The following is a 17,746-nucleotide window of genomic DNA, read 5'->3' as shown; positions in this document are numbered from 1 at the left end:
TCTCTCGAGTTGAGAGAGACACGACGTCTCCGAGTAGAGTCTGTCATGTGACGCAATAATTGGTAATGTAGGCTACTCCAACTACCTCATTCCTTGAGTGACGACAGCTTACAAGCAATCATGATGCAACGAACTAAATGCTCGATCTCGCATTAGGATTATAGATCAGGGAGTGGGGTAGATGTAAGTTTGGAATTCTCGCCACGCTAACCCCGACCAGTTACTGTACTAACAATCATGCAGATCGCTGCAGATTGCCTGCAGCTGAGATATTTTATGGGTGCGCCTATACTATAAATTATTTTGCGAGTATTTACTTCAAACTTGCATGTGCCTCATGCCAATGTACCGGAAATGAGATGATATGCATGGAGCAGGGGCTGGCAACTTCTCCAGTCGGCGGGCCGGAAATAGGAAAATTAGGTACTTGGCGGGCCGGAATGCTGAATGGATAAATTATTCGCCCATGTATACAAGGAATAAATCGTATTTAATCAATGTATTTTATCGACAGCAATGTCACTTCAAAGTCATTTCTCGCCGATAATGACTACAAGGTTGATTTGAGAATAGCATTGTCATACAGGCACCGCTGTGTCTGCTTCTTTTTGATCAAATAACTCACGGTGCAATCCTTAATTAAGATTTCAAAGCGTTTGATAAGCCCGGTACCAAAAATTTACCAAGAATAAATTCATTATGGTTCAGCACATCGTAAATGCCGATAATGCAAGTCTTCTCGCTTCGACGAACTTACGCCTAACCTCCACTATCGCACGCTGCACAGTGCGCACACCTATATAATAACATACAGTCACTAAAATTTGACGTTTAGGCAAGTGATTATGTAAGACGGGAAACTGTCCGCGGGCCGGAAAAAATCTTGTTTCAGGCCGCATCCGGCCCGCCGGCCGTAGGTTGCCAGTCCCTTTTATGGACAGTACTAGATAACAATCTGCTCACTATCTCATTTTGCTCGCGGAAGCTGTAGAGTAGACGTACACGGCACCTCACCACCGTGAACTAAACCTCACCAAAACAGACTCTGTAAAACTATTACCAGTACTTAGATTCGCATTAGATTCGCTAGTTTAAGCAATAATGACATCTGAAATATCAATAATATAGGTGCTATAAAAGGTACTATACTTATGATATTGAAGTATTTGAAAGTATGGAATGTATGGAAAGTATGGTATGGAACAATGTTGGTATGGTATGGAAAATTGCAAGTATGGTATGGAGAGAGTAAGGCAAGTATGGAGTATGGAAAATTCTCGTTCCATACCATACCATACCATGCCCTGCTTACCTGGCCATGTTGGCCTATATTTATCATTGAAAAAAATATGTTCAGCAATTGGTTGCACCGATAGTTTCGTAATAACGGTTTTGTAATCGCTTCATTTTATAGTGATCTATTCATTGTACCACAAGCTCGCGGTGTGCACTGTAAATTCTGAAGTGTTGCTCAACCCGGAAAATTGAACACGAAACGTGATCCAAAAATTGAACGCCTAGAAGTGTTGCGAAGTGTTTAAATTAAAAGTGTTTACTTAAAAAGTGTTCAGCCTCAAAGTGGCTGGTTGACTAGTCACCGGAACGCAGGGCTCAAAATAAAATCAGATTTTATTGATTCATGAATAGATGACGCTTATAATACCCAACCTGGGTGATTAAATACGTGCAAACATTGAAATTTCCAATAGCTGCTGTGACAGGGTTTCATAAATTCAGATCAGCAGTTGAAACCGTTTCCGGAATAGTCCATGAAATCACGAACATCACAAATGATCAAGAGCCAACTCACTACAAATATCATGCAACTCGTTCAATCATGAAAATGAATGCATAGGGAATTAGGGATAGTGATAACAAAATATCATTTAGTATCTTTAACTTTCGTGACAATGGCATTGAGTCAAATTCATTGGTTACGTCCGTTAACGGAAAACATGATCAACACAAATCAATAAAACTTATTTAAAATTGATCAAATTATGGCTTGTAAATTTCTAATTTTATTGTAAATAAACAAACAATGAATGTATCAGTTTCACTACCACTACCACGATAAACAAGTAACAAAGTATTTTTTTACTCTTAATGAAATTGGGCCTGCTAACCAGGCATCAAAAATATTCTTGGGCTTGCATTACAAGTATTTATATCAGGTTAATGCCAATCACTTTTGTTTAAATAAGAAAGAAATCGTTTCTTGGAGTCAATACAAATTTTGCAGATTTACAGAAAAGATTTTGTTGTTATTTACCAGTCTGCAGCAAAATATGAAATCTGGAAGTCATTAGGGCGCATTTTTGGACACGCCCCGTTATGATAGAAAAAAAATTTCACACACCCCTTATCGTCGTATCATGAAATTAAAAAAAGCAACCAGAACGCTAGAAATCCCAACTGATAGTTGGATGGCAGTGACGGTAATAGTTGTTGATGAGAGAATATTCAAATATTAAATTCTGACCATACACATAAGTGGAAGCTGCCATGTGCGAAAAAGATTTTAGTTGACAGCGGCTTCACGCCCCTTCAAATGCTTCCTCCTGTTTGAGAACCACTCCTTCAGGGTATGACAATCCAATGCATAGTAGCTCAAAACGTCAACAATGTTTCTGAATACTCCATTTTCACTGAAGCAGTTTTATATTCTTGGCATCAGTTGCGATCCAGGATCGGTCAATCTCTGATTCGTGGCGTGCCATGGTGTTTGCTTCTTTTCTACTGGTCGACTCCAAGTTGCGCTCCTTGAAAATGTGATTAAATTCCAAAGTTTTGAATATGTCAATGAAAATTCTAAATTCTATGCAGAAATAAATATAAATATTTCACACATGCAGGTTACACAAGCGCAGGAAAGGCGCTCGGGTACATGTGAAATCCTATCACTGAGAAGGACTAAAATTCGCATAACGACTAATAAAAATATCTTGAATTAGGTCTGCGTTTTTTTCAATTCGGCCATTTTGACATTTACATTGACATTCAGACTCACAGGCCACAGTGAGAATGCAGAACTGTAAATCAGAATGAAATTTATAGCAGAACGTCTATGTAAATTTGTATGGTCCACAAACAGAAAGATTACGATACCTGTTTCAATAAGACATGCGCTTGGGTCTTGGATTGTATTAGCTTGTCTCTCAATTTGGCTTGAAGAAGAAGACAGTTGACTTCATCAACTTCGTTTTGCTGAAAATGTAATTGATTGCAAACAAGATCCGAAAATAAATATAGTAGAATCGTTATTCCTATGGGTTTGGATTTCCATTACAATAATTGACATACGGTAGGCTTTACATATAACTTCGATTCTAAGATTTTATAGCTGCTTTGAATTGAGACAAGAAAATATACCAGACAAAGGACACATTGATTGTCTTTAGTACAAAAAACTTTGTGACATCTTATCGAAGGTGTTGAATACTTTTCCTTCATTGCAGTAATTGTAATTGTTCTCAATCTTTCAAAATCCTTCCTTCCTGATTAAATTTAATTTCCGAAATTATTTGGAATTAGCACGACATGGGAAATGATCTCAATTTGATGTTCCAAGTATAGTTCAGTAAGCAGTAGTTTAAATACAAGTTACCCCAGCTCTTTACATTCAAGAACACCTCTGTTCAATGTATACAGATCAAGCCTCTCTTCAGCTCATACCGCATATATAGATAGTTATTGAGAAAATTAGGATTGCAAAAACCAGCACATTACATAATCAATGGTGATATATGAAATGAATAAATAGACTTACATAATCACATGTTTCCATGGGTTTTTGAGGCAAAGGTATTATCGCAAAAGACGACTGCACCGGCACAAAATCCGTTCAGATGACTCCTCACGTCACTATCAACACTGTCTGTTAGCACAGGCACGGTAGAACCAGGGGGTCTTTTCGAAGAGTCGACACCAGTTGGATGAATTTGAAGATCAATCCAAGACTGTTGAAAAGAAAATACTTGTTTAAAAAATTTGCAATACAAGGGAACTATTCAATATTCGAACAGCTTCTTCGAGGTGCAAAACTTCAATATAAAATTGAATAGTATATGCATAGCCTATTGAAAAGAGCCCGAATATTTTCGGCTGAGACTCGTCAGCAACTAGTAGAGAACTCGAAAGAACGTCGTACATCAAAAATCGTATCACAAAATATGACGTCACCAGCATTCAGTATTACGCAGATATCAGACTGGATACATTTGTATGTGACAAAAGGGTTGTCTTTCATAGAACAAATAATTATTGTAATGGAAAGTTGCAAGTGACCGTACCACCAATTTTACTCCAGCACGAGTAGCATACTTTCATGGATTGTTAATCATTTTAGTGGAATTTTACCAGCAAACATTCATAAAAATAACCGAATGCAGCAGAATCAAATTCATTATCTAAGGATATACCAGTTTACTTACGAAACACCGCGATGCTTACCAGTATTTTAAACGACAAATGCATTTCAAGAAGGTGCCAATTGCAATACATACTACCTGCACATTAGGGAATTTTTCATATTTTTTCCATCAGCCGCAACCCAGGCTTGATGACTCCCTGATTCGTGGCGTGCCATGGCGGATCTTTTTTTTACTGGTCAAATCCAAATGCTGCTCCTAGAAAATACGAAACATTACAAAGGAAAATCGTAAATTTGATGCAGAAGTAAATATAAATATTTCACACAGGTAGGTTACAGAAGCGCAGGAGAGGTGCTCAGCCCCCCGGGTTGAGAGCCACTCACCTAGCCCATTATAGTTAAGTAAGCAATAGTTAAAGTACAAGTTACACGAGCTCATTACGTTCAACTACATCTCTGTACAGTGTTCAGTGTACGCAGTTCAGGGTACACTGTACAGTGTACACAGATGAAGCCTTTTTCAGCTCATATCGAATAGCCCGTAAGCTACTCTGCGAGATAGTTCGTGAGAAAAGTAGGACTGCAAAAACCAGCAAATTACATAATCAATGGTGATATATAAAATGAATAAATGGGCTTACATAATCACATGTATCCATGGGCTCTTGAGACAAAGGTCTGTATCACATAAGATGAATGTGCCGGCACAAAACCCGTTACGAACGACTCCTCACGTCACTGTCAACATTGTCTGATAGCGCAGGCACGGTAGACCCAGGGGGCTCTTTTCAAAGAGTGGACATCAGTTGAACGAATTTGAGGATCAATCCAAGACTATTGAAAAGAAATATTTGTTGCCAAAATTAGCAATACAAATGAACTGCTCAGTAATCACGCAGATATCATAAGGATACAGTTTTTTTTTTCTGCAATAAGTTGTGCGTGACAGAAGGATGTCTTTCATAGAATAATTAAGTAATGAAATGGAAAGTTGCACATGACGTTACCACCAATTTTACCCTGGCACAGTTAGTATACTTCCTGGATTGTTAAAAATTTTTGTGAAATTTTATCAGCAAACATTCATAAAAATCTATATCACAAAGATAACCGATTGAAACAGAATCAAATTCATTCTCTAAGGATGTACCAGTTCACTTACAAAACACCGTGATGCTTACCAGTCTTCCATACAGCAAATGCATTTCAAAAAGGTGCCAAGTTCAGTACATACTATCTGCAAAATAGAGTTTAGTTCAGTTACCGTATCACAATAAACTCAGAAAAGTCAAATTTGGGGATTGGGCAAAACAAATACTACCCCTTGTGATCCATGGTTTGTTGAAAAGATTGTTTGTTTGGCTGTGCTATTATTGGGGCGATTTTTTGGGCCTAAGAAGGTAAGATTTTGACTAAAAAATTCAAATTCACACATATTTTGATGATGAAAAACTTAATTTTGACCCCATGTACTTAAGTTAGGTGTTTATCACATAGTGCTGGAATTGTATTACCGGAACTTATCTTTATTTCTGGCTGGAGCTGTCTGTTCTTCCGAAGTAATTTGACCTGAAAAAATCTTTTAGCATGAAAATTGACAAATTTTTACATGAAAAAGAACTTATTTTATCGAAATCTGGACCCATGAATAATACTAGTATTAGTTACATCTCGTATTATGGTAGAAATAATTAAAAATTTGTTGTAGTACAACGAAAGATACTTTGCTACATTTTCGGGTAGAAAGTGTCTGTCCTAACTAAGTAGCTTGGCAAGAATGAAGAAAGAACGTTCACCAGCTGCAGTTGTTGGCCGGCAACACTGAAGTTGTGCGTACACTGCACTCTCTCTCTCATTATGACAAAGTTGTCTACATCGCAATTTTTCATCATACGGTTTCTAATAGAAGAACCAATGCCCACGCAGTCTTGCTTCAGTTAGGATAATGCAATAGGCTACGTTGAGTATTTGTTTCATTTGACAGTTTATGATTCACAATGAGCAGACGATGGTCCGTCTACAACGGTAGGACTATAAAGTAGGCTACAAGATGTAAATTGTAAAATGATAAGTTCACCGACAGTGCAATCATCTATGATGCAAACGAAATGCAAGTTGCCAACAAAATTTTGATTTTGTAAAGAATTTTGGCAATTTTTGACCTAACACCTTACCACTTGGAATAAACAGTACAGTGTAAAATGTGTTGCAGTTGAAAAACAATCAAAACCGTTGCATGACTGTCATACCGGCATTAAATTGCTGACATTGCAGTACTTGTCCACAATGGACCACAATATCGTCTACATAGCGATATTTCAGTGTGGATAGAGAGAACATCCCTTTATCCATATGTCAAAAAGTTACTTTTATAGCAGCATCCCATCAGTACCGTAGTACTGGACCTGGTCGCAGCCTGGTATATTATCAGATTCGAAGCTCGATCATCCAGCAATAATATCAGACGAATCATATGCTACAAAACATCTAAATAACATTCATGTGAATAAGGGATATCAGTAGCCTACTAAAACATCTAAAACAAACGACGTTACTGCAATGTCAAAACGAGTTCATTTTATGACTATTCTCACATTACATACATTCAATAACATTTACCGCATTTCCATACCTTACACTACAGTACATGGATGTTATGATCCTTTACGCCATCAGGTAGCAGAAACCGCATCAATATATCCATTTCGCCAAGTTTTTTCGTGTACCCTACTCTCTGCCTGAAGCCTGACGAACCACCAATAGACACTTACGTGACCTTTGACACGAACCAATCAGGTTGCAGCAGGATGTAAACAAAGAACAAGGCCGGGCAAGCTTACTATGAGCTCTTATGGAAAAAGGTTGAAAAATGAAGGTTTTAAGCAAAATTACGTTGAATTGGGGATGACTGGCCTTAATGAATAGTAATAGCGTAGAGTTAGTATGTAGTTGCAGCTTTTAGTCTAGGATGAACATGAATGGTGGCAAGTACGCATCAGCGTGCTGTGTCTAAATGCATGGATTTTTGACAATTTTTCGGATATACTAGGATTGTGGTAATGCATATTTTGACGATTTCATAGGCTCCAGGTCTCGAGCGAAATTTTCAAGCATATCTCATGTTCAGAAAGATATGCTATAAAATACTGCTGCTGCCACACATCACAATTTTGGTGTATTGATTATGAAACTTGAAAGCTATGGAGATTCTATCGAATTTCTGTATTTGAGTGGAACAGCATCTTCTTCTAACACCGCGGAGAAAGCTACGAAGTATTTCATGGAGCGCTACGTACATGACTTAGGGACAAAGATTGAGGAGACAATCCACTCTTTGTGGAAGCAATATCCTATAGTGAACAGCCAATGTTATGGCAACTTGCGGAAAAGTGAGATATCACACTCAATGGAAATACACATTCTCAGAAAATCCATTATTGATTCGTCTTGCACTTGTAAGACAGGGTAAGTAAGGAAAAAACATTTTGTCAGAGACTCCTGCAATAGATATTGTAACCATGATTTATTTTCACATTAGGATCTGATATATACTCTCATGTATATGCATTGATTAAGACAATCCAGCACCTGAAGCTACAAGGACTACATTGTGATTTGCATCAGCATCAGTGAGCTCGATCGTGATTGACAAGCAATCTCTCGACCGTACTCGCAACCGATCAACTCCTGCTGCCTCAAGGTAGATTTTGGTGTATCTGGTGTCTTTAGTTTTATAACATTTCACCAAGCACAAATAATCCTAGAACATTTTCACCTGGAGAATTGTTCATTCAACAAATTGGGCATCTAAATGAGCTTCAATGCACACCACTGGAATATAGTATGAATAGACATGCACTGTTGGTACACATTGACCATGGCACCGCGCAATTACGATCCGTTGCATGCTATTAGGCATTACGATATTCAGAATGGAACTGAATTTTCACAATTGCTGAATATGTTACATCATTCATTTTTAATTTTCAATCTTGAATTAGAGTAAGCAATTAGTCCATATTTGGTTAGTTGATACACAATGCTGCATAGTATGACACCAGACAAAATTTTATACTCCTTGATTCTTCCGATCAGTTGTTCAATATGAATACGTTGTCTCGCTATCTGTCTTGTTGTGGAACAGTCTGGCTCAGGCATTTGACGGTGTGCCAAATCATGTCCAGGAATATTTAAATCTAGATTCAATTTCTTGATTTCAGACTCAATGGTGAATCCCTTTTCTGCCATGATAGCATTTCCTGGTTCACCATAGCTGAACTCCATCATTTTCTCACATTTCTTGTCGAATCCACATATTTCACTAATATTCCGATCTGAAAGGTCCCTTCCTTGTGAACAGTTCCTGCACAAAAGTAAGTGCACCACAATCCATCAATCCTTTCAAAGTTGTATGTGATTTATTGACAGTCAGTAATCATTCTAGTTTTGAGAAATCATGAACGAATGCAAATGGTGCATTTTTAAGAACCACATATCTACATGGCCAAATCGAATTTCATGAAGCAGTTACATACAGTTGACCCAAAGGTTTAATACTATGCTTACAGCAATACTATAAATTTGACGTCAGCAGGATAAGTAGGGCAATTCGGACAGAATTTATTGTAGTCTAGCATAAAATTTCAGCTTCTCCGCATCTTCTGACATTATGATGCTTCTCTGAGAACTGAACGTCAGACGTCACTAGCAATAATTGTCCGTAAATTTGAAATTTTCCTGGACGAGTTTCCTGTTTTGTGCTTCTACTTCTTCCAGAAATTTGATTTTCTTGCGTTTTATCCATCGACTTCCTCTTTCTGCAGCTTAATTAAAGATATCCATCAAGCCTGCACAAAATATATACTATTTTTATTTTACAGAGCAACACTGCTGTGCAGGCACCTATCAAGGCGTACTCGTCCGACTCATGCGTATCACCGCTATTATTGAATATATTGCTCTCAACAATTTCAATCCATTACACACCATCAAGCAGCAAAACTGGCGTGGAATAAAACGAGACACACACCAAGTCGATTGTGGCATCAAGTGTTACTGCATTTCAGATTGGACTCATTTTGAAAAACAGAATTGTTTCATCTAAATTATGTCACGATTCAATATTTTTGGTACGATAATAGATATGGCATTTTATTAATAAAATGAGAATTCAGATGACTACAAGGAAGTCCACATGCCTTTATCCAGATTTTACATTCTTCCATGCATGTTATTGGCGCTGGGAAAGGTACAGGCGCACACCAGGAACGGTCTAGGTAGCCATCTCCAAGTTACACAGGCTATTAGCACAGTGTTTATCCGGCATTTGTCCCGATTGATTCAATATACATGAGCTAGAACAAAAATTGACGATTTCAGCTGGGAACAGATCAAATTGCCTAACATATATCATATTAATATGATCATTGAATATGCAGACAAGTGTCCAGTGTAACAGTAATTTGCTAGATAATGATGCAGAATGTAGACTGTATACTATATACGATTCCATAAATAAAACGCATATAACGCCAAGCCCACATAATGAATACCCCACATATCCTGACTCAAGATTAATCTAATACATGCAATTCGGTACGACAATCCTATAGTATACGACTAAGGACTAAGGATAATACAGCAATAGTTGCTTCATTCGAAAAGTTGTCAGAAATCCATTCATTTGGACATACCATGCCGATGAGTGCTTGCCACTATTCATGTTTATTGTCGGTTAGAACACTGCAAATACATAATAGCTCTAAGTTATTACCATTCACCAAAGCCAGCTATTGCCAATTCAATGTAATTTTGCTAAAAACCTTCATTTTTCAACCCTTTTCCATAAGCGCTCATAGTAAGCTTGCCCGGCCTTGTTCTTTGTTTACATCCTGCAGCAACCTGATTGGTTCGTGTCAAAGGTCACGTAAGTGTCTATTCAAATCACTGAGCTATATAAACACTGGAGTGCGCTACTCGCGATATTTGCGTGATCAATTGGCCGCCATCTTTGGGTTAAGTTGGTAGTTGCACTGTAAGATGGTGGTCAAGGCAGAAGTGGTTGGGTGATGTGACTGTTTTGATTACTCTTTGGCCTGGAGGTATCGATTTCGATGGTTCGGACAATATAAGGTTATATATGTGTCACAGTATGTATTCATTTGAAAATATCTTCCTGATATAGATTGCTTACCTCGTTGTATCCAGGTAAATAAACGTATGCTTCTGCTCAAAAATTCCTGGCTTTGAGTGCTGTTTTCACAATTACTGGGTTAAGGCAATTGTCATGGCATTGATAATTCGATTTGGATATGATACCGTTAATCCTAAGGGAGGTTGGTGATGTTGTCTTCTTTATCCCTTCAGTTTCAGGTAGGCCTACTGTATATGGAAATTTGATTTGGATATGACGCCATTCGTCCTGAGGGAGCTTGCTGATGTTGTCTTTTTACTCATTATAGCTTCAGTTTCATGTACTGCGTTCTCGAATTGTTGATACAACCGCACACTGTCATTAACTATTATTACAAATCTTGAAAACCAACAAACAGGCACATTTAGTGTAGACAAATAACCAAGCTATCAAATGATTGCAATGGATAATGCCAGTTTTGTTGTTATGTTCCAGGTACTGTATCTATAGGTAGTAAAAGCACCTACGCCTATGACCACCAGCTTCAAGTTATTAACGGAGACTGCCTCAGAATTACCCTGGCCTCGATTCGAAATCTTCTCACAACAATGGCGCTGATGTCAATGCTAATGCTTCCAGCTACGTGGTGACTATAAATACCACTGACGGAGAAAAATTCAGCATCATGTGACATGGAAAGGCACAGCTACAATCAAAGTTATACCATCTAATTTTTATTCTTACTTATTAATTGTGTCAAAGTAGTCGGAATAAATCCTAGAAAGTCAGAATATGTGAGTTATGTGTAGCAATATGGGTTAGTGATTTCTGCAGAGGTGATCAAATGAGAGCAATAATATATTTATATCATTGAATGAGAGATACAAGATGAATGAACGAGTCCTTATTTCTATCTGGGTACAATTGCCTAGCGGTCACTGAAATTGACGCTATATGTTGGTTACAGCAATCTGCGCTTTAAGAGTTAATTAACGTTACTGATTTGATCAGATAGCAAGGTAACTGAACGAAAACCTGGCTTTAGATATACCATTTCTGGTATCACACGCGCTGTGTACTGTGTCTACCAAAATGCTGAACTTCGTTTTCAGAAACACCAGCTTCAGTTATGAGAAACGAAGGTTTTGAATGATTTTTCTATTAAAATAACATGAAAAAATAAAAACAGAAATAAATTAATTAATCGTTATTGACTTTACGTCGCCCTGGACGTAATTGAGGGTGATCTGAAAGTAAAATGAGGGATAAGTTAGTGCTTAATATCTGCGGACAAGGCATATTAAACGTACCGATTCAGACTGCAGCTCAAGTGTAATTGATTTTTTCTTCTTCCGAAGATAGGGCACGGTCACCGTGACCCCCGTCCTAAAGCGGCGGCGGCGACGTCGACGACGTGTGCGTAGGGGACGGGGGTTAGGGGGATCAACACTGTTCAAGAGGTATGAACTAAAATTCGAGAAATTTTTGACTAAACACATTGATCGACACACCTTGGAGCTGCGTCGACCTTCCTCCCTTCTTTGGTTTCTTTTGGTAGGGGAGGGAGGTCCCAGATGATCGGAGTCCTGAACAATATAGATGATTGTTTGTATAATGAAAATGACATTGGCGCCATATTCATTGGGTTACCTTTTGACCGTTACCTCTTTTGGAGGTGGTTCTTGATCGACCGTTACGTCTTTCGGAGGTCGTTGTTCTTGATCGACCGTTACGTCTTCTTCCACAGCCAAATTTGTATTTCCTTCTTCAAAAATGAAGGATATCTGCTTATTCATAATTGTTGATTATGTTATCTGTAAAGATACGAAAAACGGTTAGTACAGAATTAAAATAATGAAAATTCTACGGCATGCGAAGAAAGTAGCGTAAAGGATAGCTAAAGGCGTATAAAACAGTAAAGAAAGAATCAGTAGGTTAGCCGGTGTCTTCCGTGGGTTTGAAGTACGAGTTGGGTATGTAGATATTCTTTCTGGCGACGAAGGGTCGGCTTTACAGCTTAACCATGGTTGATTCCAAAACCTTTGAATGAAAAAGAAGAGAACAGCCACGGGCAAGTATGGAATATAGTGACAGTTACTATGTGTGTACAAGAGCTCATATCATATAAATTACATATTCACAGTTGATGGTATTGGCTGATGGTATTGGCCACTGAATGCTGCCTTATGATAGAAGGATGACAGATGTAACAAAATTGTTATCCATCTTCTCAATGACAACATCGGAAGACAGTAACGGATTGTCATTTTCTTTCTCAATGGAAGGGTTAAGGTCATTCAACAAATGAATCACCTTGCACCTCATTATTGAACATGTGACAGAGAGAGGTGTCATCGCCCTAACGAAAGTATCCTTATTAATTAATCAACATTAACGCCCAATCCGTACTAGTAGAGAATATATTTTATTGGAAGCCTATATAATACGTATGATCAAATAAACACCAAAATATGTTATATAGATAGAACTCTTAGTTGTTTCAGGTGTACAAATTTGAGCTTTTCACATAATTTATATTATCATGACGCCACGACTCTATAGAGACACGACTGTAAGCCCTAGTAATGACGAAAGTTGGTCAGTAATGAAGTACTTCTACTTCAAGTAGGTTTTGCTCGCTTGCGCTACTTCAAGTTTTAAAACTACTTCTATTTGAGTAGCAACAATGAATTCACTGACCACCTGTGGTCATGACCATGGAGCGAACTCACCGGCTTTAGGAATCCTCCCATCCAGGTTGCGGTACGTCGATCCGACCATTGATTGTGTAGCACGTCCGAATTGCGACTCTTTGAATTACAAAAATATCAAATGAAAAGTTGAGAGTTACTGCACAACAATAACTTACAGAGCCGTATGAAGATGAAAGGATCGTTCCTTTGACAAAAAGCCACTATAACTCCGCAGCCGACTCGTGGAGTCGGCTGCTATCGCATTGGCAGCCTGGTCCTTGCTCCAACGGCAGAGTTCTTCCAAAAGATACGCTTGAAAATGAGCAGCACTAGCACACTGTCCAGGAATAAACCTGTTCAGGTGCAAATGGAAAGAGTCCAGAGAAGTGGATCCTCTAGCGCAGCGGTAGACTGGCAATGCGACGCCCACATTCACGAGGGTGCCAGTCTGGGTATATAACGACACACTTTCTGGATATTTAATGCAGTCCAGATGTTTTTGTTCGTTCTCCCAAATTCTGCGGGAATCCAGTAGGGGAACTCCGAGCGCGTTGTTGCCCCTCGAGCTGGCGAGGATCTTCACCAAGTTGTAAACGAGCAACCTGAGACACCTCTCTTGGAGAGTCGGCGAATCACATCTTTCTCAGATGGGCTTGAAATATGCTCTGCCAACATCTCGACAATTCAATCAACTTGAGGAAGGACGTTAACTCAACTCGAGTAGATGTATTTTATAACTGACCATCTGTGGCAGTTACTGATTTTTGAAAAGAATCAGCTTTGTTAACACTCTGCGGACGTTCTTGTCTGATGTCCTTTGATTGTATTCCACTCCTAGATGTTTGAATTTAATCTTGCAATAGGTCTTAGCTATGTCTTTTGTCAGAGTAATCACGTGATCATCACCCACCGAGGTGTCATAAATATGGTGTTCAAGCTCTGGGAAAGCAGGTGATTTAGAAGACATGTTTGACAGAATAGCAGTTGCAAACGCGTTGATCAAGCCCTTGCAGTGAGGTAACTTCTCAGAAGTAACGCGAATCATTCGCTGGAAGCATTTTTCAGCCTCCTCACATATTGCAATAACGCCATTAGCTGGTTTGGTTAGGCCACCCCTGTTCTTGAATTGCAGGAAACTGCCACTGCTTGCTGAATCTACCAGGAGTGACCCTTTACACGTAGAGCATACACATCGCTCAGCCACGGACTTGGCAACATAGCCAGCAATGTATGATATAGCTTGATTTTTGTACTCTGACAAAGTTGTAATTTCAGGAACATCGGAGTAGTCATGCTCGTCTTGCATGGGCCGTTTCTCTTCCAGGTCATACTTCCTGATCAGGGTTGCAGAAGAAAGAGACAGTCCACTTTCTTGAATTCGGAAATTATCCAAGAGTTCCAACATGGCAGTTGAATCTCTTTCTTCACAATTTCCTGATGACGCACGGATTCCCAACTTCATCAATAACCTTTTATACGCAGCAGTAAACTGCAGACAAGTAGGATTATTGTTGAAGCCTCCTGCTTTACGGACAGCACAAAAAAATAACTCCAGATGATCTTGACTGAATTTGTACATCAGCAAGTACTTCACCATTTTCGTAACCACTAGGTCGTCAAAAAGGCATTGGGTGCTCTTTATGCAAACAAGGAACCCGAGGAACCCAGTTTTCCTGCGAGATTCAACAATAGGCTTTCCTGAGGGGTCCTGCAATTTGACAATATAATCCATCATTTCAGCCATAAATGGACGCCACAAATGCTGGTTTGACTCCTTTAAAGGCGATTTATATCCTTTTGCAAACGGGTTTCTCGAATTAAGGATATCAAAAAGGCGATCAAAACCCCGCAAAAACTTGACAGTAGCAGCACTACCCCGAAAGCATCTCATTCTAAGGTTCTTGTCACAGTATTCTATTGCATCTGCAACACTGCTGCTGATTGTTTGAGCAGCCAAATTTACTTTCATCTTTTGTTGCTGCCATTCAACATGAGACTTCTTCAACTTATTGGCAAGTCTCAGACCTTCTGAAGCCTGTAGCTTTTGCAGTAAAATGATGAAATTCCAAGAAATTTGCTGACCACTCCCATCTAGCAAAGTACCCCATTCTGCTAGGCAGTTTCTGATGAGTTTGAGCATGTGACAAGGATCTAAAATGACTTGGATTTGATGATTGGGTAAATATGGATTGGGAAAACTAGACACAATGTTCCTGGAGGATATATTTGCCCCCAATGAGGAAAGCATAGCGAAGTGGCAGGAAGGCCCGTCACATGTCAATGAAGCAATAGTTGCACCTGTTTCGTTAAGCTTGTTCATGCAAATTCTAACCAAATTTGCTCGTTCCGATCCTGTCAAACCATTAATGAAAAAGTATCCAAGCGGAATCTTCCAGGATGAATTGACGCAAACAGCCATAAAAACTAATACATCTTTTGCAAGTGGCAAAGAATCATCGTCCTCGCAGTCAGTACCCATGTCTACATATCCTCGATATCTTTTTCCATCCCAAAAAACCTGCTTGCGGATCGACATTTCATCCATCATTATGGAACATATTACAGGAGTTGTTGATGCCTCTACTTTTCCTCTGATAGCAGAAAACGCAATACCAGTAAAGCCAGGCTCAGCGGGAAGTTTTCCATACCAGCGTCTTATCACACTCGGATGGGGAAGAGCGAGTTGAAAATTTTGACGCACAAAATTGTATGCCTTAGCAGAATAATACTGCAGCGTCATTGCAAATGATTGCAGTTCTTTAGAGTATTTGACTCCTCTTCCACCAGCTTGCAGCTTCATGCGCTGCAACAGCTCACTGGGTATACGACTGAATTTTTGTGACATTACTTCTCCACACAAATCGCTGATCAAATTATTTTTTTTCAGAGATGCAATGACCTCATCCAGAGTTTTCACTTTTTTTCTCAGGCGGCATGTCCTCATTCTGGCAGCATGCAATCTCTTTTTAATTTCTAGCACTCTACGGCGTTGCTGTTGAATGAGCTTTTGAGGAGAGGTACGTGCACAGTAATTGTGGTCGTGGAGAACTGCTTCACCAGTCTGTACTTTACAATAACGTTTCTTATCTTGAAGTGTTGCTGGTCTCGCTTGCCGTTTGTTGGAAGCCTGAAATCAACGAATTTCATATCAACAGTGGCTAGGGTAAGGGTATGCTAATATAAACTTGACTTTAGAAGTAAATTTATAAATTCCAACTGTACCTTTGTCCTCATATATTTCGGAAAGTTCAGAAATCTTGTTGGCACCGCATTCTCCCTCAAACGTATCAACTGGCCCACACGGTAAATGGCACTTTCCGGAAAATGATCGGAGCAGATAACTGACGATCTTGATGGAACCCAGTTTTTTCTTTTTATGCTTTCTACCCATCTTCCTTTCAGCGATTCATTAGTAGGAAAGCTGCATTATACGGAGCATTGTATGAAGCAAAGCACACTAAATAGACAATTCTTTGTTATGGGCTATGATAAAAGCAGAAGGTACATAAAATATCTTGTCTGATAAAATTATACATCTGTCACTTTCCACTCCATAGGCTTATTGTATTCAAGATTGAGGTAGCTTTCTAAAGCTAAAGCAGTTCAAAGGTAAACCTTGAAAAATATTTTTGAATAAATAAATTGACAGTTTCGCACAAAGCTATAAGGACTATAGATGAACTTGACTATGGAATTTGCAAATTCCACAGTATTTGTTTAGAATCTGAACAAGATATCCTGTTTTACCTATATGCTGACAAAAACCCATAGGCCATTAATTGAATCTTTCCTTGTATTCCTACTCTTGCCTACATAGCATAACCAAGAATTTAATACCACACTGATTATTGGCCGAACTGCTTGTACTCGATCATGGAGAAAATACAAAGGGTGAGATGGACATTATTACAGATTATTACAGATATTGATGATGAACATTACATAGCTGATATGGTGGCACGGATTTCTGCTGGTAGACTGGTCTGGTCATTTCATTCATATAACTGCAACGAAATGTTCTGCTATCACTTTACCATGGCCTGTTTATTACAACTGTGACTGATCTGGCCATGTCTGGCTGCTATGCTTATTCTGTTATTCACTTACCGGTGAAAAGTTCTGGGGTATCGCCGCTTTACTATCGACTCTTCATCACTACTGCCGTCACTATTACTTCTTGCATACGACTCACTGGATATCTTCTTCCGCCTTCTACTGCACCCATAGGCACAGCAAAGACTACCACTACCACCTGATGAACGTACTATCTTCGACATGTCGAATTACACGGAATATCAATATACTGGCACGAGATATTGGGCTGAAACAAATCCTGAATGTTAGAATAATTAGTCATTCAAAGCTCTATACGCATACAGTACTAAAGACCCAACACGAATCAAATATATTGAAACATTGACCGCTTTTCCATAAGCCCCTGTACTAAATCAATTTACCGTGTACCCACAATGCATCTGCGCACGGGGATCACGCAAATTTGCTTAGCCGGAGATAGCAGTAGTTCGGGGCTTGATTCAAATCCAAACT

The 17,746-nt window shown here is 39.0% G+C and overlaps 2 protein-coding genes across 2 annotated transcripts in view; both read right to left on the bottom strand.

The window, feature by feature from the left end:
* Positions 1–17,746, bottom strand: part of LOC145457575 (transient receptor potential cation channel subfamily V member 6-like) — a 343,103-nt gene that overhangs the window by 319,890 nt on the left and 5,467 nt on the right. The window lies entirely within an intron of this gene.
* LOC145457770 (uncharacterized) lies at positions 11,448–12,641 on the bottom strand. The gene is made up of 4 exons (XM_080336054.1): positions 12,156–12,641; positions 12,017–12,091; positions 11,816–11,954; positions 11,448–11,752 (listed from the first exon to the last, which is right to left on the bottom strand). Exons 1-4 carry the CDS (start codon positions 12,299–12,301, stop codon positions 11,702–11,704), a joined length of 411 nt encoding a protein of 136 aa, XP_080192180.1. The 5' UTR covers positions 12,302–12,641; the 3' UTR covers positions 11,448–11,701.

The sequence above is a fragment of the Botryllus schlosseri genome, chromosome 2, assembly GCF_051294905.1.
Source record: "Botryllus schlosseri isolate E-star chromosome 2, Bs_hap1, whole genome shotgun sequence".
NCBI classification, from domain to species: domain Eukaryota; kingdom Metazoa; phylum Chordata; class Ascidiacea; order Stolidobranchia; family Styelidae; genus Botryllus; species Botryllus schlosseri.
Note: the sequence above shows the minus strand (reverse complement) of the source record. Positions and strands in the feature narration are given on the sequence as shown.